The 16,825-nt window shown below is 45.8% G+C and overlaps 1 protein-coding gene across 12 annotated transcripts in view; it reads left to right on the top strand.

Moving 5' to 3' along the window:
- The window catches only part of IKZF1 (IKAROS family zinc finger 1), a 95,835-nt gene extending 80,430 nt beyond the window's left edge, over nucleotides 1-15,405 (top strand). For 7 of the 12 annotated variants that reach the window (XM_045788504.2, XM_045788511.2, XM_045788506.2 and 4 more), the window contains 2 exons: nucleotides 1,838-1,972; nucleotides 11,157-15,405. In XM_045788504.2, coding sequence (XP_045644460.1) covers nucleotides 1,838-1,972; nucleotides 11,157-11,866 — 845 coding nt within the window. In that variant the 3' untranslated portion in view covers nucleotides 11,867-15,405. The remainder of the gene's footprint in view (nucleotides 1-1,837; nucleotides 1,973-11,156) is intronic. The other 5 variants (XM_045788510.2, XM_045788512.2, XM_045788505.2 and 2 more) reach the window with 2 other exon arrangements.
- Nucleotides 15,406-16,825: the final 1,420 nt, after the last annotated feature.

The following is a 16,825-nucleotide window of genomic DNA, read 5'->3' on the forward strand; positions in this document are numbered from 1 at the left end:
CCCTTGGTGCACAGATGGACACCCAGATAGCCTCTCCCCTCTTCAGACCCCTTAAGTTGGGGCCATTCTTTGGGATTTGGTAAAAACAAAGCCTAGCTTAGCTAGGATGTGGGAAAGTTTAATTTTTCTGAATATAACTTTATTTAGTTAAAGACTTGTTGGTCATGTGTTGTAATTTCCTTTATGGAAGAAGTAAGTTTCTCTTGAGTTTTGGAAGATGATCCATCAGGTACACAAATCATGTTACAAGCTCCTAGGGGGAAATGCATCAAAGTCAAGGTAGCCACCGATCTGGGAGCTTTGGACTCCTTTGTCCCTCACTGTAATGACTCTGAGTGTCTCCCCTCTCAGGAGGCCCTGTGTCCTGGTGGGGACATAACCACACTTGAAGTGCTGCAGGTGCCCTGGGTGGGGCTTGGTGGAAAAGGGGGGACATGTGAGGAAGAATATGAGCTCGATAGGTCAAACGTACAACAGCTGGAATTAGACTGCATGGGTTTTGTGTGTAGCCTTCATCTAAATCAGGGTGTAGACTATTAGTTTGCTCATCGAATAGCAAACACACATTTCCAGTTAAAAAATTGCATATACCAGTGATAATAACCAATTTGAAATATATGTTTCCAAAATGGCCTTCATAATGACCTGAAACACTTAGAAGTCATCTTCACAGGTAATGCGCAGGACGTGATGAGGACAGCTGCCTCACCGTGCTGGGTCCAGAAAGCAGAGGTGGAGGATGGGGAGGGCCAGACACTTGCAGTCATGTGTCTTCCCAAATCAAGGCATGGTTTTCACATAAAATGTGTCTGTGAATTGTATTGGAATATCGTAAAGGGTGTCTGGAATAACAAAGAGGATTGGCATTTTCAAAAAGGAAGAGGAATGTCTGGTGCTGAATTCACATGCAGCTAATGCAGAGCTCTTTGAAGAATAGACAGAAATCAAGAATAGGAGTGGATAAACCTATCGGTCCTATGCTCAATCAGCATGTCGTGTCTGAGAGAAGAGGAGGAGGAGGCATACGGCAGTGGGATTGAGGTGGACCATTTCGAAATGGCACTGGAAAGATTGAGTAGCTATTTGGAATATAATTGACATCTTCAGCTCTTCGTACGTTAGGATAAATTGCAGGGATGTGAAAGAGTTCTATTTCCAAACATCCAACTATAAAAACTAGAATAGGGATGGACTCCGCAGGATACAAAGTTGTCTCTTCAATTACAGAAAGAAAGATAATGTAGAGAAATAAAGACGGGCTAGACATACTCCCTACGTCAGTCCTTACCCCTGCAGTGTCTAGGTGTTCCGCAGTTAGAGCATGTTGATTTTCCAGAATTTGCTGTGTGTTTGGGGATCAGGAGCTCTGGCTTCTCCCCCGTGTTGCTGGGATTCGCTGTAGCATTTCTGCATCTCACTTCACTTTGCCAGCCTATGGTGCCGGACCCTCAGATCATTTCCAGCTCTGACAGTTCTTTGATTCTCTGCAGGCTGATGTCAGGACTGACTGAGGTAGTGGATTTGGGAGCCCTTGAAAAGTTAAGAGGACTCGTCAGAGGGACACAAGTGCTTAATCACATCCAGCTTCTGGTGACAGGGGTGGTGCTTCTTTCCTTTGGTTGTGGGAGATAATGTGCGGTCCCCAGGTGTCATTAGCAGGTGGCTATGGGCAGCCTCTGTCTGCCTGGCAGCACTGCCGGGGAGATTAGAAATAATCCCTACGAAGGGCCTGGCTCTTGTAGGCGCTTAACAAATGTCAGATTTAACACTGGACGCGACCAAATTCTTTCACTGTAAGCGTTTCTAAACTGGCCTCTCTAACTGTCTTTGACTTTAGTCATTAAAGAAGAAGCTAATCACAGTGAGATGGCAGAAGATCTGTGCAAGATAGGATCAGAGAGATCCCTCGTGCTGGACAGACTAGCAAGTAACGTCGCCAAACGTAAGAGCTCTATGCCTCAGAAATTTGTTGGTAAGAGTCAAACGTTTGCTGTCTCTTAAAAAAAAAAAAAACTACATGGGTATTTTAGACTCAGGTGGTCATAGTTGAGAGTAGGAGAAAGAAAAAGTATCTCATTTTTTTAAAAAAGCAAAAATTGGTAAGCTTAACGTTTCTTAAATATTTTAGATTTTTTTCTAATAGACTTCTTACACATAAGAAGTCTTCTCCAGGCAGTTTTTCCTACACGTGGTCTTACAGCGTCCTGGGCACCCAGGATATCTGCCTGTGGACACCTGTGCTCTTCCAGGGGTGTTCGGGTCAGTGTACTTGGGCTGAACACATGGACCCAGTGTGGCTGGGGGCTCCCTGCATGGCCCACTCACCTGCTGCCTGAGCAGCCCCGCTGAGGTGCAGATGCTCAGAAGTTCATAATAACCCTGCATGGGCTGCCTTGAATCACACAGCAACTGACCCATGTGACGTGCACAGGGAAGAGGCGGCACAGCAGTGATCGCTGTGCTCTCCATGGGATCTCTGCCCGTGCCAAGTGCTTTGAGGGATAATGGGAAGAGCAAGCTGGCCCTTTCCTCTAGGAGCTCGCTGTCCAGTGTAGATGGTAGCAACCCTCATCAGGCTACACACTGCAAGTGCAGGAAGAATGATACCTAGTTAGCTCAGTGTAAGAGTGGAAATGCCCTGGGCTTGGGGCCCAAACTAGGGATGTCAGCACACAGCCACGTGATAATGCTGTCACCTGGGTGACATTACTTGACCTCTCCAAGCCTTGGTTCCATTCTTTATGTACCTCACAGGGCTTTGTGAGCATAAATTAACATCAAGGATGTGAGAACATTTAGAACCCCTCAGTGTAAAGGTCAACAATTATCAATAGGATAACATGGGAAGAGAACACTAGGGGGGAAGGGTTATTGTCATGAAAGAAGACTGTTGGGGAGGGTCATGATTAGGAAGGAGAACCATGGGGGAGGGTCATGTCCAGGAAAGAGGACCTTGGGGGAGGGTCATGGTCAGCAAAGGGGACCTTGAGGGAGGGTCATGGTCAGCAAAGAGGACCATGGGGGTGGGTCATGGTCAGGAAAGGAAATGATTAGTAAAAGCTTCATGAAGCTAATAGTGACCTTGACAGGGGACTAGGACTTCAGCATATTATTAATAGTGGAAGAAAGAGACAGGATCTAAATAGGCATAAAAGTACAGGGAAATGGTGATGCTGGTTGTAGGGGCTGGAGCAGGGACGTGTGGGACCTGACTCAGGAGCAGGATGTGTTCTGGGCTAATTCATGTGCCCTTAGGGAAGCAAGAAAAATTAGGTCCCAATGAGGTCTGGCCACAGAATCAATGGTCTTTGAATGCCAAGGTGAGAATGTCTCCTTGGAGACATTCAGGAGGCAGGAAAAAGCACTGGCATATTTTTGATGGGAGTCACCTCTTAAAATACAAGACCACAAGTGCCAGAAGGTGACTGGAAAGGGAGAGGGCCAGTGGTGGCAGGGAAGGAGGAGGAAATGGAGCAGAGGGGTCTGGTGGAGTGCATGGGGGTCAAGGCAGGGACTGGGGGATGGAAGCCGTGAGTCATGATTATTCTAGTAGAGGAGGATGCCATTTACAGAATTGGTAAAGATAGTTTCTGGAAAAAGATAGAGTTCTGGTTTTGACCTGCTCATCTTCAATGGCTTTCTGGTGTAGAAGCCACATGGGAGCTGGAAAATGTGTGCTAGAATGGGGTTAATTGTTAATCTGTCCTGGAGTTCCAGAGGACAGATGAGACAACAAGAAGCAGGGAGGATGAAGGAGAGGCCATGTTCTTGGGGCTCCATCCTCCCTTTTGCATGTAAGCCTCCATTTTTATCAGATTTTAGAGACTTATCACAGGTTGGGGGTGGGAGAGTTGGGGGAAAGAAAGATCCAATTTAAAACACTTTTGCAAATCACTGGCCAGAGATGCCCTGTGGGGGGGTCACCCACATAAATGTGCACTCTTAGACTGTGGGAAAGAGGGAGACCCTGGATTTCCTGAGCAGAGCGGGAGCAAGATCCTGAGCACGGAATAGGCTGTTGTGATGGGATTTTAGGTCACACTGGGCTAGGTGAGAACACAGTGCTCACAGGTGGTATGCAGTGGGTGGTGGGAGCAGGTGGTGGGTGAGGCAGAGGGCAGTTGCCAGGTAACCAGGAGGGGAGATGGAGCAAAGACACAGTGGCAAGTGCGCCTGTGGATTGTTAGTGGTCACTGATTTTGGGAAACTGGGCATGACTTCTCCTTCAGGTTGGCAAATTGGACAAGTCCTGCTGAGTACTTTATCAATGAACCTTTGCAGCCCATATTAGCTTTTGGAGGCTTTCAACCAAATGAGACTACCTGTGAACCTCTCCTGTAGCCACCTGGGAGGAGGCCATGAGTTAGGGTATTGTCATCAGATTTACACGCTTCTGTGTTAAAAAAAAAATAAAGAAAGAAAAAAAAAGGAAAAAAAAAAGCTCTAACCAAGCCAAGCCAAGGTTAGGAACAAGTCCCCAGGGGAGTGGGGCGGGGGGGCACAGGGAAAGTGTGATGGGAATAGTAGGATGAGGACAGCAGCATGGAGATTGAAACAAAGGACTCAGGAGCAGCTGTGTATTCTGTTAGATGTTTTCCCAAAAATTTAGTGATTGATAAGTTATTTCTAAAATAACACATCTTTCTACCCCCAGATTCCTAGTTTGTCCTCAGTTCAATGTGATGGGATTTCAATCAACCACTCCTGACTTGTCACAGCTTCCCCATCGCTAAAATTGAAAAAGAGAAAGAAAGAAAGAAAGAAAGAAAGAAAGAAAGAAAGAAAGAAAGAAAGAAAGAAAGAAAGAAAGAAAGAAAGAAAGAAAGAAAGAAAGAAAAAGAGAGAGAGAGGGAGGGAGGGAGGGAGGGAGGAAGAGAGGAGAGAAAGAGGGAGGGAGGGAGAGAGAGGAGGGAAGGAAGGAAGGAAGGAGAAGAAAGGAAAGGAAAGGAAAGGAAAAGAAAGGAAAGGAAAGGAAAGGAAAGAAAGGAAAGGAAAGGAAAGGAAAGGAAAGGAAAGGAAAGGAAAGGAAAGGAAAGGAAAGGAAAGGAAGAAAGAAAAGAAAGAAAGGAAGAGGAATGAAGGAAGAGATGGAGGAAGGGAAGGGGAAAGAAAGGATTAAAGAAGAAAAGAAAGGGAGGGAGGGAGGAAGGAGGGAAAATATGGATCTCTTAGGGTCCCTCCTAACTTCTAGATGCTGAATTTATCCTTTATATAAATTCAGAAACATGTAGGAATTCAGCTGTTATCATACATGATCATACACATGGGCTAGTGGTGGTGCCATGGAAAGAGCTCCAGGTCTGCATTCAAGAGACCTGGGTTCAGGTCCAGTTCCAGCTATGACTGGCTGGTGACCTTGAGCACGTCACTGGACGCAGTGTCCCCATCTGTGAAATATGTGTGATACCTCCTGCCCTGCACCCTTCCCAGTTCTATTCTGAAGATCAAAAGGGACAATGGGTGTGGCACTGCTCTCAACTCGAGAGAGCACCTTAAAAATGTAAGATGACATTATTTTCCTGTGGTATATTGCTCAGAATAGCCTATAATTTTGCTTAATTGATACATGATCTATGATTAAAATTTTTACCTTGCATGTTGGCATGACTGTAAGCAAGTATGGATTCTGTCAGCAACATTCCTCACCAATTATGTCATCAAAGATCTCATCCTCTGAGATGATCAGATAGAGGTCAACAGAAGCCCATCAGAAAGGGGATAATAATGTTACGTAGGATTGCTACTCATTGTTCTTAGTCTGTTGGGCGATGGCAGGGAGAAAGTGTTGTTTCTTGTTGTTGTTGTTGTTGTCGTCGTCGTCGTTGTTAGAGAGAGAGAAGGGGAGGGGCAAAGGGAGAAGGGGAGGGAGAATCTCAAGCAGGTTCCACACTGAGCACAGAGCCTGATGTGGGGCTCGATCACACGACCCCGAGATCATGATCTGCACCAAAATCAAGAGTTGGGTGCTTAACTGACTGAGCCACCCAAGTGCCCTGAGAAGGCTTTTTAAATACAGAAGAGGAAATAGGGGAAAATAACAATGATTAATATTTTTGTTATCCATTATAATTATCTTGGTATAGTTTCTTTTTTTGAGAAGAATAATACAACCCTGTTGCATTATTAAAATGACATGTGGTTAATATAAGGAATTTTAATGGAAAGAGGAATGTTTTAGAATCACCCCAAAACTCCAACATCCAGAAATTGCCAATATTAAGAGCAGCTGAGCATTATTCTAAATATCTTTCTATCCATATATACGTATATGAGGGGCTAGGTGGATTGATAGACAGGTGTGAAATAAATACTTCTGTAAGGTTCTATCATATTACAGATGCTATTTCAAAATAAAAGAATCACTTTTATAGCTGTCTTAAATTTAAGAGGTGAACAAAAAACAAAACTGGAGACATGGCTGATCTTCAAATAAATATTTTTTCACAAAAAAGGTATTACTTTTAAAGGATTTTTCTAAGATTTGAAAGATATACTGCATTATTTAAAACCTGAAGACCTTCAAATCAATGTTTTAATCCATTTGTTTCAATTTAGGCAGTATCTACGGACTTGTAGCTTTGGGAAATAAGGACATGATTTTATTCCCATGTGTTCAGTTATGTTATTTGTACATCATCCTCCTTCCTAATATTCACATTCTATTCCATAATCCTAGTTCTCCAAGAAGTCTAGCTACTTATTGTTAACTCTATATTTAAATAGATTCAAGGCTCAGACTCAGTCCTTTTAGTGCTATTTCTTTTTATTTTGATTAATCTCTTAACTGATTGGACTTAACATTAAAGGTGCTATAGGGGGCCCCTGGGTGACTCAGTTGGTTAAGTGTCTACCTTTGGCTCATGTCATTATCTCAGGGTACTGGGATTGAGCCCCGTGTCAGGTTCCACACTCAGTGAGGAGCCTGCTTCTCCCTTTGCCACTCCCCCTGCTTGTGCTCTCTCACTCACTCCCTCTCTCTCAAATAAATAAATAAAATCTTAAAAAAAAAAAGGAAGGTGCTATAGGTGCTCTATTTCAGTTGTTTTGTGTTCAAGGATGTCTACCTGTTGCCTTTCTATCTTGACAGAGTGTGTGGTGCCACAATGGTGTTGCTTGTTGAATGTTGCTGTGCAAATGTCTAAGGCCAATCTGATATTGTTTTTTGAAAGGTGATTTCTCTTTTCTTCCTGAATGCTTGAAGAGTTCTTTCTGTAATCTTAAAATTAAATATCCTCACTAGGATGTGTCTTGGTATTTTGTATTCTGAATAAAAATTTCCTGCCATTTTAATCTGGGGAATCCCTTTTTCTCTCTCTATTTCTAAAAAAATTCTCTTCCTCATAGAGATATCTTTTGTTCCATCTGTTGTGATCTGTGTCAGGGATACCAGTTGTCCTTATGTTGGATAATTTGTCTTCCATATCTGTTAGCATTTCCTGAAGTTAATTTTTTGGTCTTTTTTCCACATTCATTCACACTTATTATCTTGTGTTCTTCCTCTATATCAATCATTCCATTTTTAGTAGCTTATGTTCTATCACTTGCTGCTTCTATATCCATGGGCTCATTCTGTAATAAAACTGTTTTGGACTTCATTTTGTTTCCTGAGATCAGACATCTCCTTTTTTCATCTCATTCTGTTGTTTTAGCATGCTGTCTTTCAGAACCTTTTTTTTTTTTTATGGAGTCCATGTCACAAAGTAATTGTGAGATATTTCCTCTCTTCCTTGAGTTAAGCTTTTTTCCTAGGATGTGTGTATTGGTCTATTTTAATTCCTTTCCTCCCTTGTATTGCTAGAAAATATTTTCTCCATAACCATGACATTTCTTTTAATCTTGCTATTCTATTTGGGATGATATAGCCTGATTGACACTTCGACATTCTTCCCACTGTATGTGAGACTTTTTTTTCCCCCTGTGAGAGCTATTGACTTTTCTAATCCTGAAAGAATGCCAAGGATGGAGTAGAGGGAGGAGTTCAGGTGAGGCAAAGTGACATTTTTGTTAAAAGGCATTCTTGCTTTTCTCCCTCCCTCATTCTGAGATTTGGTTCAATGTCCTAAACCAGTTATCACTGTACCTGGTTAGAGAGTGCTTCCCAGCCCCACAGGGGGACACCAGGGGCTTCGGGCTGTTTCCCCTCATAGAGGACCTGACTCCTGTCAAGAGAGCCAACCTCGCTGCTCACCTGTCCAGTGCCACCTGGCTTGCTAGCAGAGATTTTCACTGCTTTTTGGTCAGAAGTGGAAGAAGACGTTTATTTGAATTTGTTTTCTACAGATATGAGGATATGAGGGAGAATGCTGAGGATTTTGTTGGCTCATACTTAAGGTTTTTAGAAGTCAGATCGGCAGCCACCCTTTACTGTATGTCTGAGGACAGAATTGTCTTTCCTTGGTCCTTGATTTTTTTAAACTATTTCATTAGAATGCATTCTTTTATTTAGTTGATTGCCAAAGTGAATGGTGTGGGTTTTTATTTTTCTCACTTTGTGGAGTATTAGAAAAGAGAAATTCTGTGGGTCATTTCAATATGCCACAGTAATCTCCAATATATGGACTTTTTCCTCTGTCCATTTGTTGTTGAGACCAAGTTTTAAAAACAATGGATTTTAATGGTTGCTTGGGAAACCAGAGAATCATGACTTTGAGGAGAAGCAGGATGATTAGGTGGGAAAGCACCATTTTGGGTGGGACTACACACACTTTGATACGTATCTAAATCAGCCTCAAAGTCTGTGCCTCATCTTGCCCCTACCAGGGTTTGGCAGAGGGATAGACAGGGGCATAAGCCCTCTGTTTTGGGGTTAGAGCAACAAGATACCTAGCACCTCAGCACAAAAATGAGGAAAACTGTGTAGTGTTAGTAATGCTATTAAATTACTTCTTGGAACTTTTAACATAGAGTAACACCACCTCTGTGTTTCCTGCTGCCCACCACGCAGAGATCCCAGCCATTCTGTTCCGTTTCTGCAGAGGGTGTGAGTGGCCACCAGCAAGTTTTCCTTTCTGTAATCTAAGGATCAGACTGTTCCACTATCAGGGCATGTGCCCCTCCTGACCACCAGTAGATTAGAATGAATGCAGGCTGAGCCGTTTCATGATAAATCTCCTCTGCAAGCAAGAAATGAGGCCTAAAGATGCTTTCTAGTATCATGGGGCCAATCCCTGGGCAATTGTCAGTGGTCAGAAACATTTTTCTAAAAGGATTAGTTCTTAAGTTTTGAACTACCAGGGAGTCTGTCCTCCTGTTTCTAAGAGATCAGGAGACCTTGATGTCGGGTGTCACTGTGGGTGGTGTGGGGACCCTCCACTGCCACCACCCTCACCAGCAGCCACTACTTGAACTCTTGGGAGAGTAAGTTCACCTACCTTTGCCCCTCTCAACCTGTTCTTCTTCCCGTTACCGAGAAGGGCACTTCCTTCAAACCCTTCAGGGGATCCCCACTTTCCTCTGCACCCAGCCTCTGGCCCCTCGACCTTCACCCTGTCCCTCTGAAGCTCCATGCTCCTTCTCCCCTTGCTTTCCCCTTGCTGCTCCCAGTGTTGGACACAAGCCCCACTCACCTGGCTGACTCTTCCTCAGTCGGAAGCCCATATGACACAAGCCTTCTGTTTCCTTCATCAAAATTCACAGTCTGGGACCTGCTGTCTGTGGAGCCCTGTTTTAATATTTGTGTCCCCTGTTAGCTGTGTGCCACTAAGGATGGGGACCCTTTTTACTAGCTCACCTATCTGTTCCTCCTATGTGGGCCAGGAGACACTCAATGCTCAATGAAAATGTGTTAGAGAAAGAAAAGAAACAGAGTAAGGGGTAAAATGTAAACAGTTAAGGCATCCCTCAGGTGCTTTGATTGATTCATAAACCAGCCCTGAGAGGAAAGCAAATCACTAGCCCTGACAGTAAGAGTGCAGACAGTTAGGGAATTTGCTAATTAAGCCCTGGTTTCATATGAACCTATAACCAATATTCTGAGAAGGTGCAGCTTGATGCAAATGTTTACTCATAAGCCAGAGCTAGTCTCAGGGTTCACCATTCCCAGGGAGCAAGCTTGCCTACTGCTGCAAACCCTGTCTCAGACCAGAAGCTTCTTGAGGTGAAGCTGGCATGCTGAGAGTCCTCGGCATTGGTTCCTTGAGCATCGTTCATGCTCCACAATTTTTGGAAAGATCAGATGAATGGCACACCTTGTCCCCTGAGCTTCCTTGGTTTGGTGCAGCCTACCCACACATATCACTGTGGCACGTGGCTCTGGTGCTACGAGCAATGGAAAGGCCAGTGGAGCGGGAAGCAGGAAGGGTGTGGACACTGGACACTGAGCATCTTTTTACTCTCGGAGCCCAAAGTCAGCTTTCAATAAATCTTAACTATCAATCGTACCTTTTGGTTAAATTTTATTCTGAGTATTAAAGTTATGAATTTAGAATGTTATCATGTAATACTGTTTATTTATTTATTTATTTATTTATCTACTTATCTACTTATCTATTTGAGAGAGAGAGATTGTGAGCAGGGGTGGAGGGGCAGAGGGAAAGGGACAGAGAGAATCCCAAGCAGGCTCCACACCCACTGTGGAGTCCAACGGTGGGCTCCATTCCATGACCCTGGGCTCCTGACCTGAGCTGAAATCAAGAGTCAGACGCTTAACTGACTGATCACCCAGGCGCCCCCATGTAATACTATTTTAAATAAGTATATTGAATACTATGGTGAATAATTCTATTCCTAATGTACTTTGATTAAACTTATGAGAAATTCACTAGTTTCTACAAATCACTTAGAACACTCTATTGAAAATGCCTCATTTAAATATTAATCTTAAATATAATAATGTTCGATTATACCATCCAAAGGAAAAGACACAGGTAGTGGGTGAGTATTTTGTTGGACGGTCCCGCTGATTGGTTCACGGATTCATTTGTCCGGTCAAATCTATTTAAGTGCAGACTCCGGGCAGGTCCCTGGGCTAGGTGACCACGGGCAGAGATATCTCCATCTTCCCCATTTGGGAGGTGTTTGTGTGGTCTGTCTGCCGGAGCACTGGGACAGCCTGAGGTCGGATGTCCCCCGCCCCTCCCCCCACCATGTAGATTCCAGCTGTTACTGTCCTGCACAAAGCTAATCCGGCCCCACTGACTGTCACCTGCCTCCCACAGGGGACAAGTGCCTGTCGGACATGCCCTATGACAGCAGCACCAGCTACGAGAAAGAGAATGAGATGATGCAGACCCATGTGATGGACCAAGCCATCAACAATGCCATCAGCTATCTGGGGGCCGAGTCCCTGCGCCCGCTGGTGCAGACGCCCCCGGGCAGCTCGGAGTTGGTCCCGGTCATCAACCCCATGTACCAGCTCCACAAGCCCCACGCGGAGGGCCCTCCGCGGTCCAACCACTCAGCCCAGGACAGCGCCGTGGAGAACTTGCTGCTGCTCTCCAAGGCCAAGTCGGTGTCCTCCGAGCGGGAGGCGTCCCCGAGCAACAGCTGCCAAGACTCGACAGACACGGAGAGCAATAACGAGGAGCAGCGGAGCAGCCTCATCTACCTGACCAACCACATCAACCCGCACGCCCGCAACGGCCTGTCCATCAAGGAGGAGCACCCGGCCTATGACGTGCTACGCGCGGCGTCCGAGAGCTCCCAGGACGCCTTCCGGGTGATCAGCACGAGCGGGGAGCCCATGAAGGTGTACAAGTGCGAACACTGCAGGGTGCTCTTCCTGGACCACGTCATGTACACCATCCACATGGGCTGTCACGGCTTCCGTGATCCTTTTGAGTGCAACATGTGCGGCTACCACAGCCAGGACCGGTACGAGTTCTCGTCCCACATCACGCGGGGCGAGCACCGCTTCCACATGAGCTAAGCCCCGCCCTGCCGGAGAGAAGCACAAAGCCCCAGGCCCTTCGCTCCTGCCAGCAGCCCGGACTGGACCAGAACGTTGTGCTTTGATTTCTAGGTGGTTTTTCGTTTCGTTTTGTATTTTTTTTTTTAAGTCGGTCGTTTGGCTGGGGTTTGATTTGCTTTTGAAAACAAGGAGATTTTTATTGTTAGATGCAGGGTTACATTTGGAGCCCCCCGCCCCCCAAACTGCTGTGTTACTAGATGTGCTCATAGACTGCTAGCCGAAATCCCCCTCCCCTGGTGCTTCCTGGAATTCCCCTCCTCCAAAGAATTGCTCATTTTCAGAGAAAGTTTTGAAAAACAGGTCAGAGCCTGGGAAGGAACGAGCTGGTTTCTGTGCTGAGTGTCCAGCACCCACGTGGTTTCCAAGGCCCCGGTGGCAGTGAGCACAGTCCCTGATCAGCCTTACAGGTGCCCCCCAGTACAGCAGGGCTGAGAAACCCAAGCCACAGCCTCTGGCCGCTTGCATCTAGGTCTGGAAGGTTGCAGTTTATAAAAGATGTTGGACTCCCAGGGCATGAGGAGGGGTCAGAGGACCTGTTGGTCTCTGTCTCCATTTCCAAACCGCTGTAGCATTGCTCACCCTTCTCCGGCTTGCCAGCAGGTGGAAGAAACCCCCAACCTCACACTTCCGGAGGCCGATCTGGAGACCTCTGTCCTCTGCCTTCTCACATCTGTGCCTCTCACGGCCCAGAGCCTGGCACTACAATTTCAGCATCCGTCCTGAAATGCAGACCTTAATTCCTTTGAATCTCTCAAATGGTAACATTTCTCAGAAACCAAATTCCAAACTCCACACTCCTTCCTTCCCTGGCTGGTTCCGCTGACAGCCAGAAGCCTGTTTCTCCTCGGAGGCCCAACCTAGACCCTATTTCAACAATGTCACTGTTTTGTTTGTTGGTACATTTCTCTCCCCGCCCTCACTGTACATTATTCTTGTCTTAAAAATCCATAAAAGAATGATGCGGAATGATCAGTCACTTTCAGAACCAGAAACTATGACAAGCAAAGCCCAGGAGATGAGGCTACACGCAGAACCTACCTGTTAGAAACTAAACTTCGCAACAGTCTGAACCTCTCCTGTAAGAGCAGCCCCTATGTGCCCACCCATAAATAGGAGCATCCTTTCTCAGTGGGGGCTTGGAACGTGCAGAGCGACCGTGTAACCTGCCAGCGAGGTCTGGCGGGAAAGAGGTGGGCGGTGCTGGAGGCAGAACCATCCTGAGCCAAGCTGTCGGGAGCCCCGCTGAGGTGTTTGGTGATTCCAGTCCCCACTGGAAGGGGAAGCCCTCAAGGTTAATCCCATCATTAAGGATAATAACCCCTGGCAAGTGAGAGTGTACCAGTTCCAATGTTTATGTGTCTTTGCCAAAACTGAACCAAGGTGAACACGAAAAAAAAAAAAAAAGAAAAAGAAAAATTGTGCATAAGCACTGTTGCATGTAATCTAAATCTGGGTTTCTTAGTCGCGGTGCTCTTGATATTTGGGGCTGGATCATTCTTTGGGAATTCCCCGGCGCCTTGCAGAATATTTAGCATCATCCCTGGTCACTACCCAATAGATGCCAATAGCACCCTCATTTCACAACCAAAAAATCTCTCCAGATGTTGCCAAATGTCCCCTGGGGAGCAAGTCACCAAATTGAGAACCACTGCTTGACTTATAAACCAGTCAAAGGTCTGGGAAGCCTTCCAAAAAGCAAAAGCACTGGAAGAATTGTCCCCATCAGGAGTCTAACTCCTGACCCCCGTTCCTTTGTAAATCCTATAAATGAATGAGTCCTTTTCATTCTTTGGAAGCAAATCTTGAAAGACGGAGTCCACGCATGTCATTCTTGAGGCGTGGGTTTCTTTGCTTATGGAATGGTGTGTTGTTTTGAAACTGGAAACAAGCATAGTCACAGTGATTGAGACTCAGCCCATGGATGCACTGAGTCAGGTAGAGGCAGATAGGGCTTCTGACAGCTGTATTCCACACACAGTCACAGAGGTCCAGTTGGACCTGCCCTGTTCTTTTCCATCCATCCCACACAGTCAATTGGTTGAAAGGAGCTACTTTATCCCCTGTGGCTTCAAACAAAGCTTAACCCAGAACTGTAAATAGTGGCCACAGATGTTCTTTCCTAAAATGCTCCCCATCCCCCGCCCACCACTGCCTTTCCTAGCCAATGTAACCATCTATTTCCACACCTTTTCTTGTGGTTTTATATTATAACACCATTTTTCTTTGAGATTATTGTGTTTAAGGTAAGGTCCCATAGAATGGCAGCAAGTAATTAAATTATGTTAGAAAGGTGGTCCTATTCTGTACCAAAAGCTGTTAATGTTTTCTCTTCTAGCTGGTTAAAGTAGGATTTTGCATGACTTCACCCCTTTCTGTTCTATGGTCTGTTCTGTTGTTGGACGGTGTGAGTGTGTGTCTTGGGAACCGCTGTGTCCTGAAGGGTGCCTAGACTTTATACACTCGTCTTTAAAATAAACACCAGAGACAGGAGGGTCGCTAGTCATGGGTTGATGTGAGGATTACAATCAGAAATCCCTGCCCCTCCCCCTCCCGTCCTCTGTCACTGAGCTTCCCTTGACAGAAAGCCTGGACACTTGCTCCTTTACCCAGGTCCCTTCTGTGACGTGGACCTTAGAGCACAGGCTGTCCTATTGGAAGAATCATTAAAAAGATTTGCTCTGCCACTGCTTTTCCACCAAAGGGCGTATCACTTCAGAGACCAGTGTGTCCCGCTTCCAACCAAGAATCCAGCCCATAAAGAGATCTTAGACTCTTCATTGAGAAAGGAAGCTACTGTTATGGATTTGTGAGTTTGGGGTTTTTTGTTTTTTGTTTTTGGGTGGGTGGTTTTCTTTTTATTTTTGTGGGGTTTTTTTTTCTTGTTTTGTTTTGATTACCATGTAGCTCTTGTAGTGTGGTGTTCTTGCCAAAACAGAAGTGGGATCAGATGGACTTGCAGAGAAAAATCATGAAGCAAATGTATTTCTCTTTATCTGCACTCCTTGAGTTTTAGCAATAAGGAAGGGTCAACTCTACTTAGAATCCAGAGAGCTTTCATTCAGTTCAGTGTGGTTTTTTTTTTTAACTTTAAAATGAACCACAATCAGATCTATTTAAGATGTACAGGCACATCTGCCCGTGGGTATGGTCGCATTCACTGTGAACAGATGTAACCAGGTATTAATATGCAATATTGTCTCAAATACTTTCTAATATACTTTTTTACAATGTTGTCTGTGGGGATCTTCAAGGTACAATTTGCTTGTATCCCAGTGCAGCTTTAGGTCTTCGTCCGCCATTCTGGAAAATACGTGTACAGGATTGTAAATGAGAAAATGCACTTGTATTTCCCATCCGCCTTCTCTGGTGATGTTAAATTATTTCTGTTTAGCTGTGAACAAGGGGTAGTGTACCCCTGGAGGAATAGAGGATCCTTTTGTACACATTTTGAAATGCTTCTTCTGTAGTGATAGAACAAATAAATGCAACAAATACTTTGTCTGTCCCGTCCCGTGAAGTCTGGTGCCCTGCGGCATGGCCACCTGCTGCAGACTCCTCCCCACCAGAGGAGGCAGGCGGGTCTTGGGGCAGCTGAGCCCCAGTTGGGAACCACATGACCGTGGGCATCAGATATGTTTGTAGCACAGCAGAGAGGCTCGGCGGCACACTGACCGCCTCCTGTCCATGGCTGCACTGGGCTTGGGGTGCTAGGTCTTGGTCTTTGGCTTCAAAATGTGGATTTGAGGCAGGTAGAGGTGGTGGGAAATGATCAACGTACTCCATGCTCTTCACAGCCCGCTGCATAATGCCACTGAGGTTGGGCCATGGCTGTGGGCATGCGGGAGACAGTGGCTGACCACAGTGGCCACCTGTCATGGTCCTGACCCTGCAAAGCTGCACACTTTGGCCAGGGCCGGACAGTGCCAGAAGGCTCACCTCCGTTTTGGAGAGAGAGCCAGACATCAGGTGGGTTCAGATCCAGTGAACAAAATGGGGTAAGCAGGTCTGCATGGTGCAACATTTGATCCCAGCAAGGTGAAACTCTAGTGAAATAAACAGATCATACTGTTCCCCATCAGCTCCTGCCATCAATTCCTAAAGGAGACTTTCAAAACCAGCCCTGGACAAGGCAACATCTTTTGAGGGAGTGTCAGCCTCCTTGGTGAGCTCACTGCTAGAGCATGTTACTCACTGATGTGACCGGATGCCCATTTAGAAATTGGTTCCACCATTTTACAGCTGTGCCTTGTTATTTCTCAGTGATCACAGACCCAGAGAATAAAGAATATCTACACTTACTTACAGATAAACTGAGCCCAGCCTAAGGGGAAAAAGTCACTCAAAAGATGAGTTTGATGGTGAGAGTGAGAAATGTATTTGCATGCATCCTTGCAGCTCTCATCCTTATGAAGCTTAATAAATAAAACCTGAAGGAATCGAAAGGAAAAGCTGGCACTAATCCCTCCCAGACGTCCCCGGCTCTCGGTTGCATAGGTTGGAGACTCATCCTAGAGCCCCAGATATGGCCAGTGGGTGAGAGTGAGGTTTCAAATCTCGATTCCAAGAGCCACTGGAGGAGGATGGACTCCATTTCTTGGTTTTCACTATCCTTTATTCTAAGCCTCATAAGAATGATTATTCTCAGCACATCCTTCTGACACTGAACCTTTAGTGTCCAGTGCCTTCCCTGGTCCCGGTACATTGAGAGTCAGTGGTGCACCCACTCAATGGACCCAAATGATGAGTCCCACTCTGGGAAGGCTGACCTGGAGGCGGTGCCCCCTTTGTGGGGTGGCAGCGAGGTGTGCCTGGTGGGCCCCAGGAGGACAGCACCAGATTCCAGGTGGGATGCAGCAAGGTGCGAAGAGCTGGCAGCAGGTGCAGAAGACCCAGAAGAGGCTGAGTGGAAATGATGCA

The sequence above is a fragment of the Ursus americanus genome, chromosome 3, assembly GCF_024610735.1.
Source record: "Ursus americanus isolate L20-20 chromosome 3, mUrsAme1.1.p, whole genome shotgun sequence".
Classification (NCBI taxonomy): Eukaryota; Metazoa; Chordata; class Mammalia; order Carnivora; family Ursidae; genus Ursus; species Ursus americanus.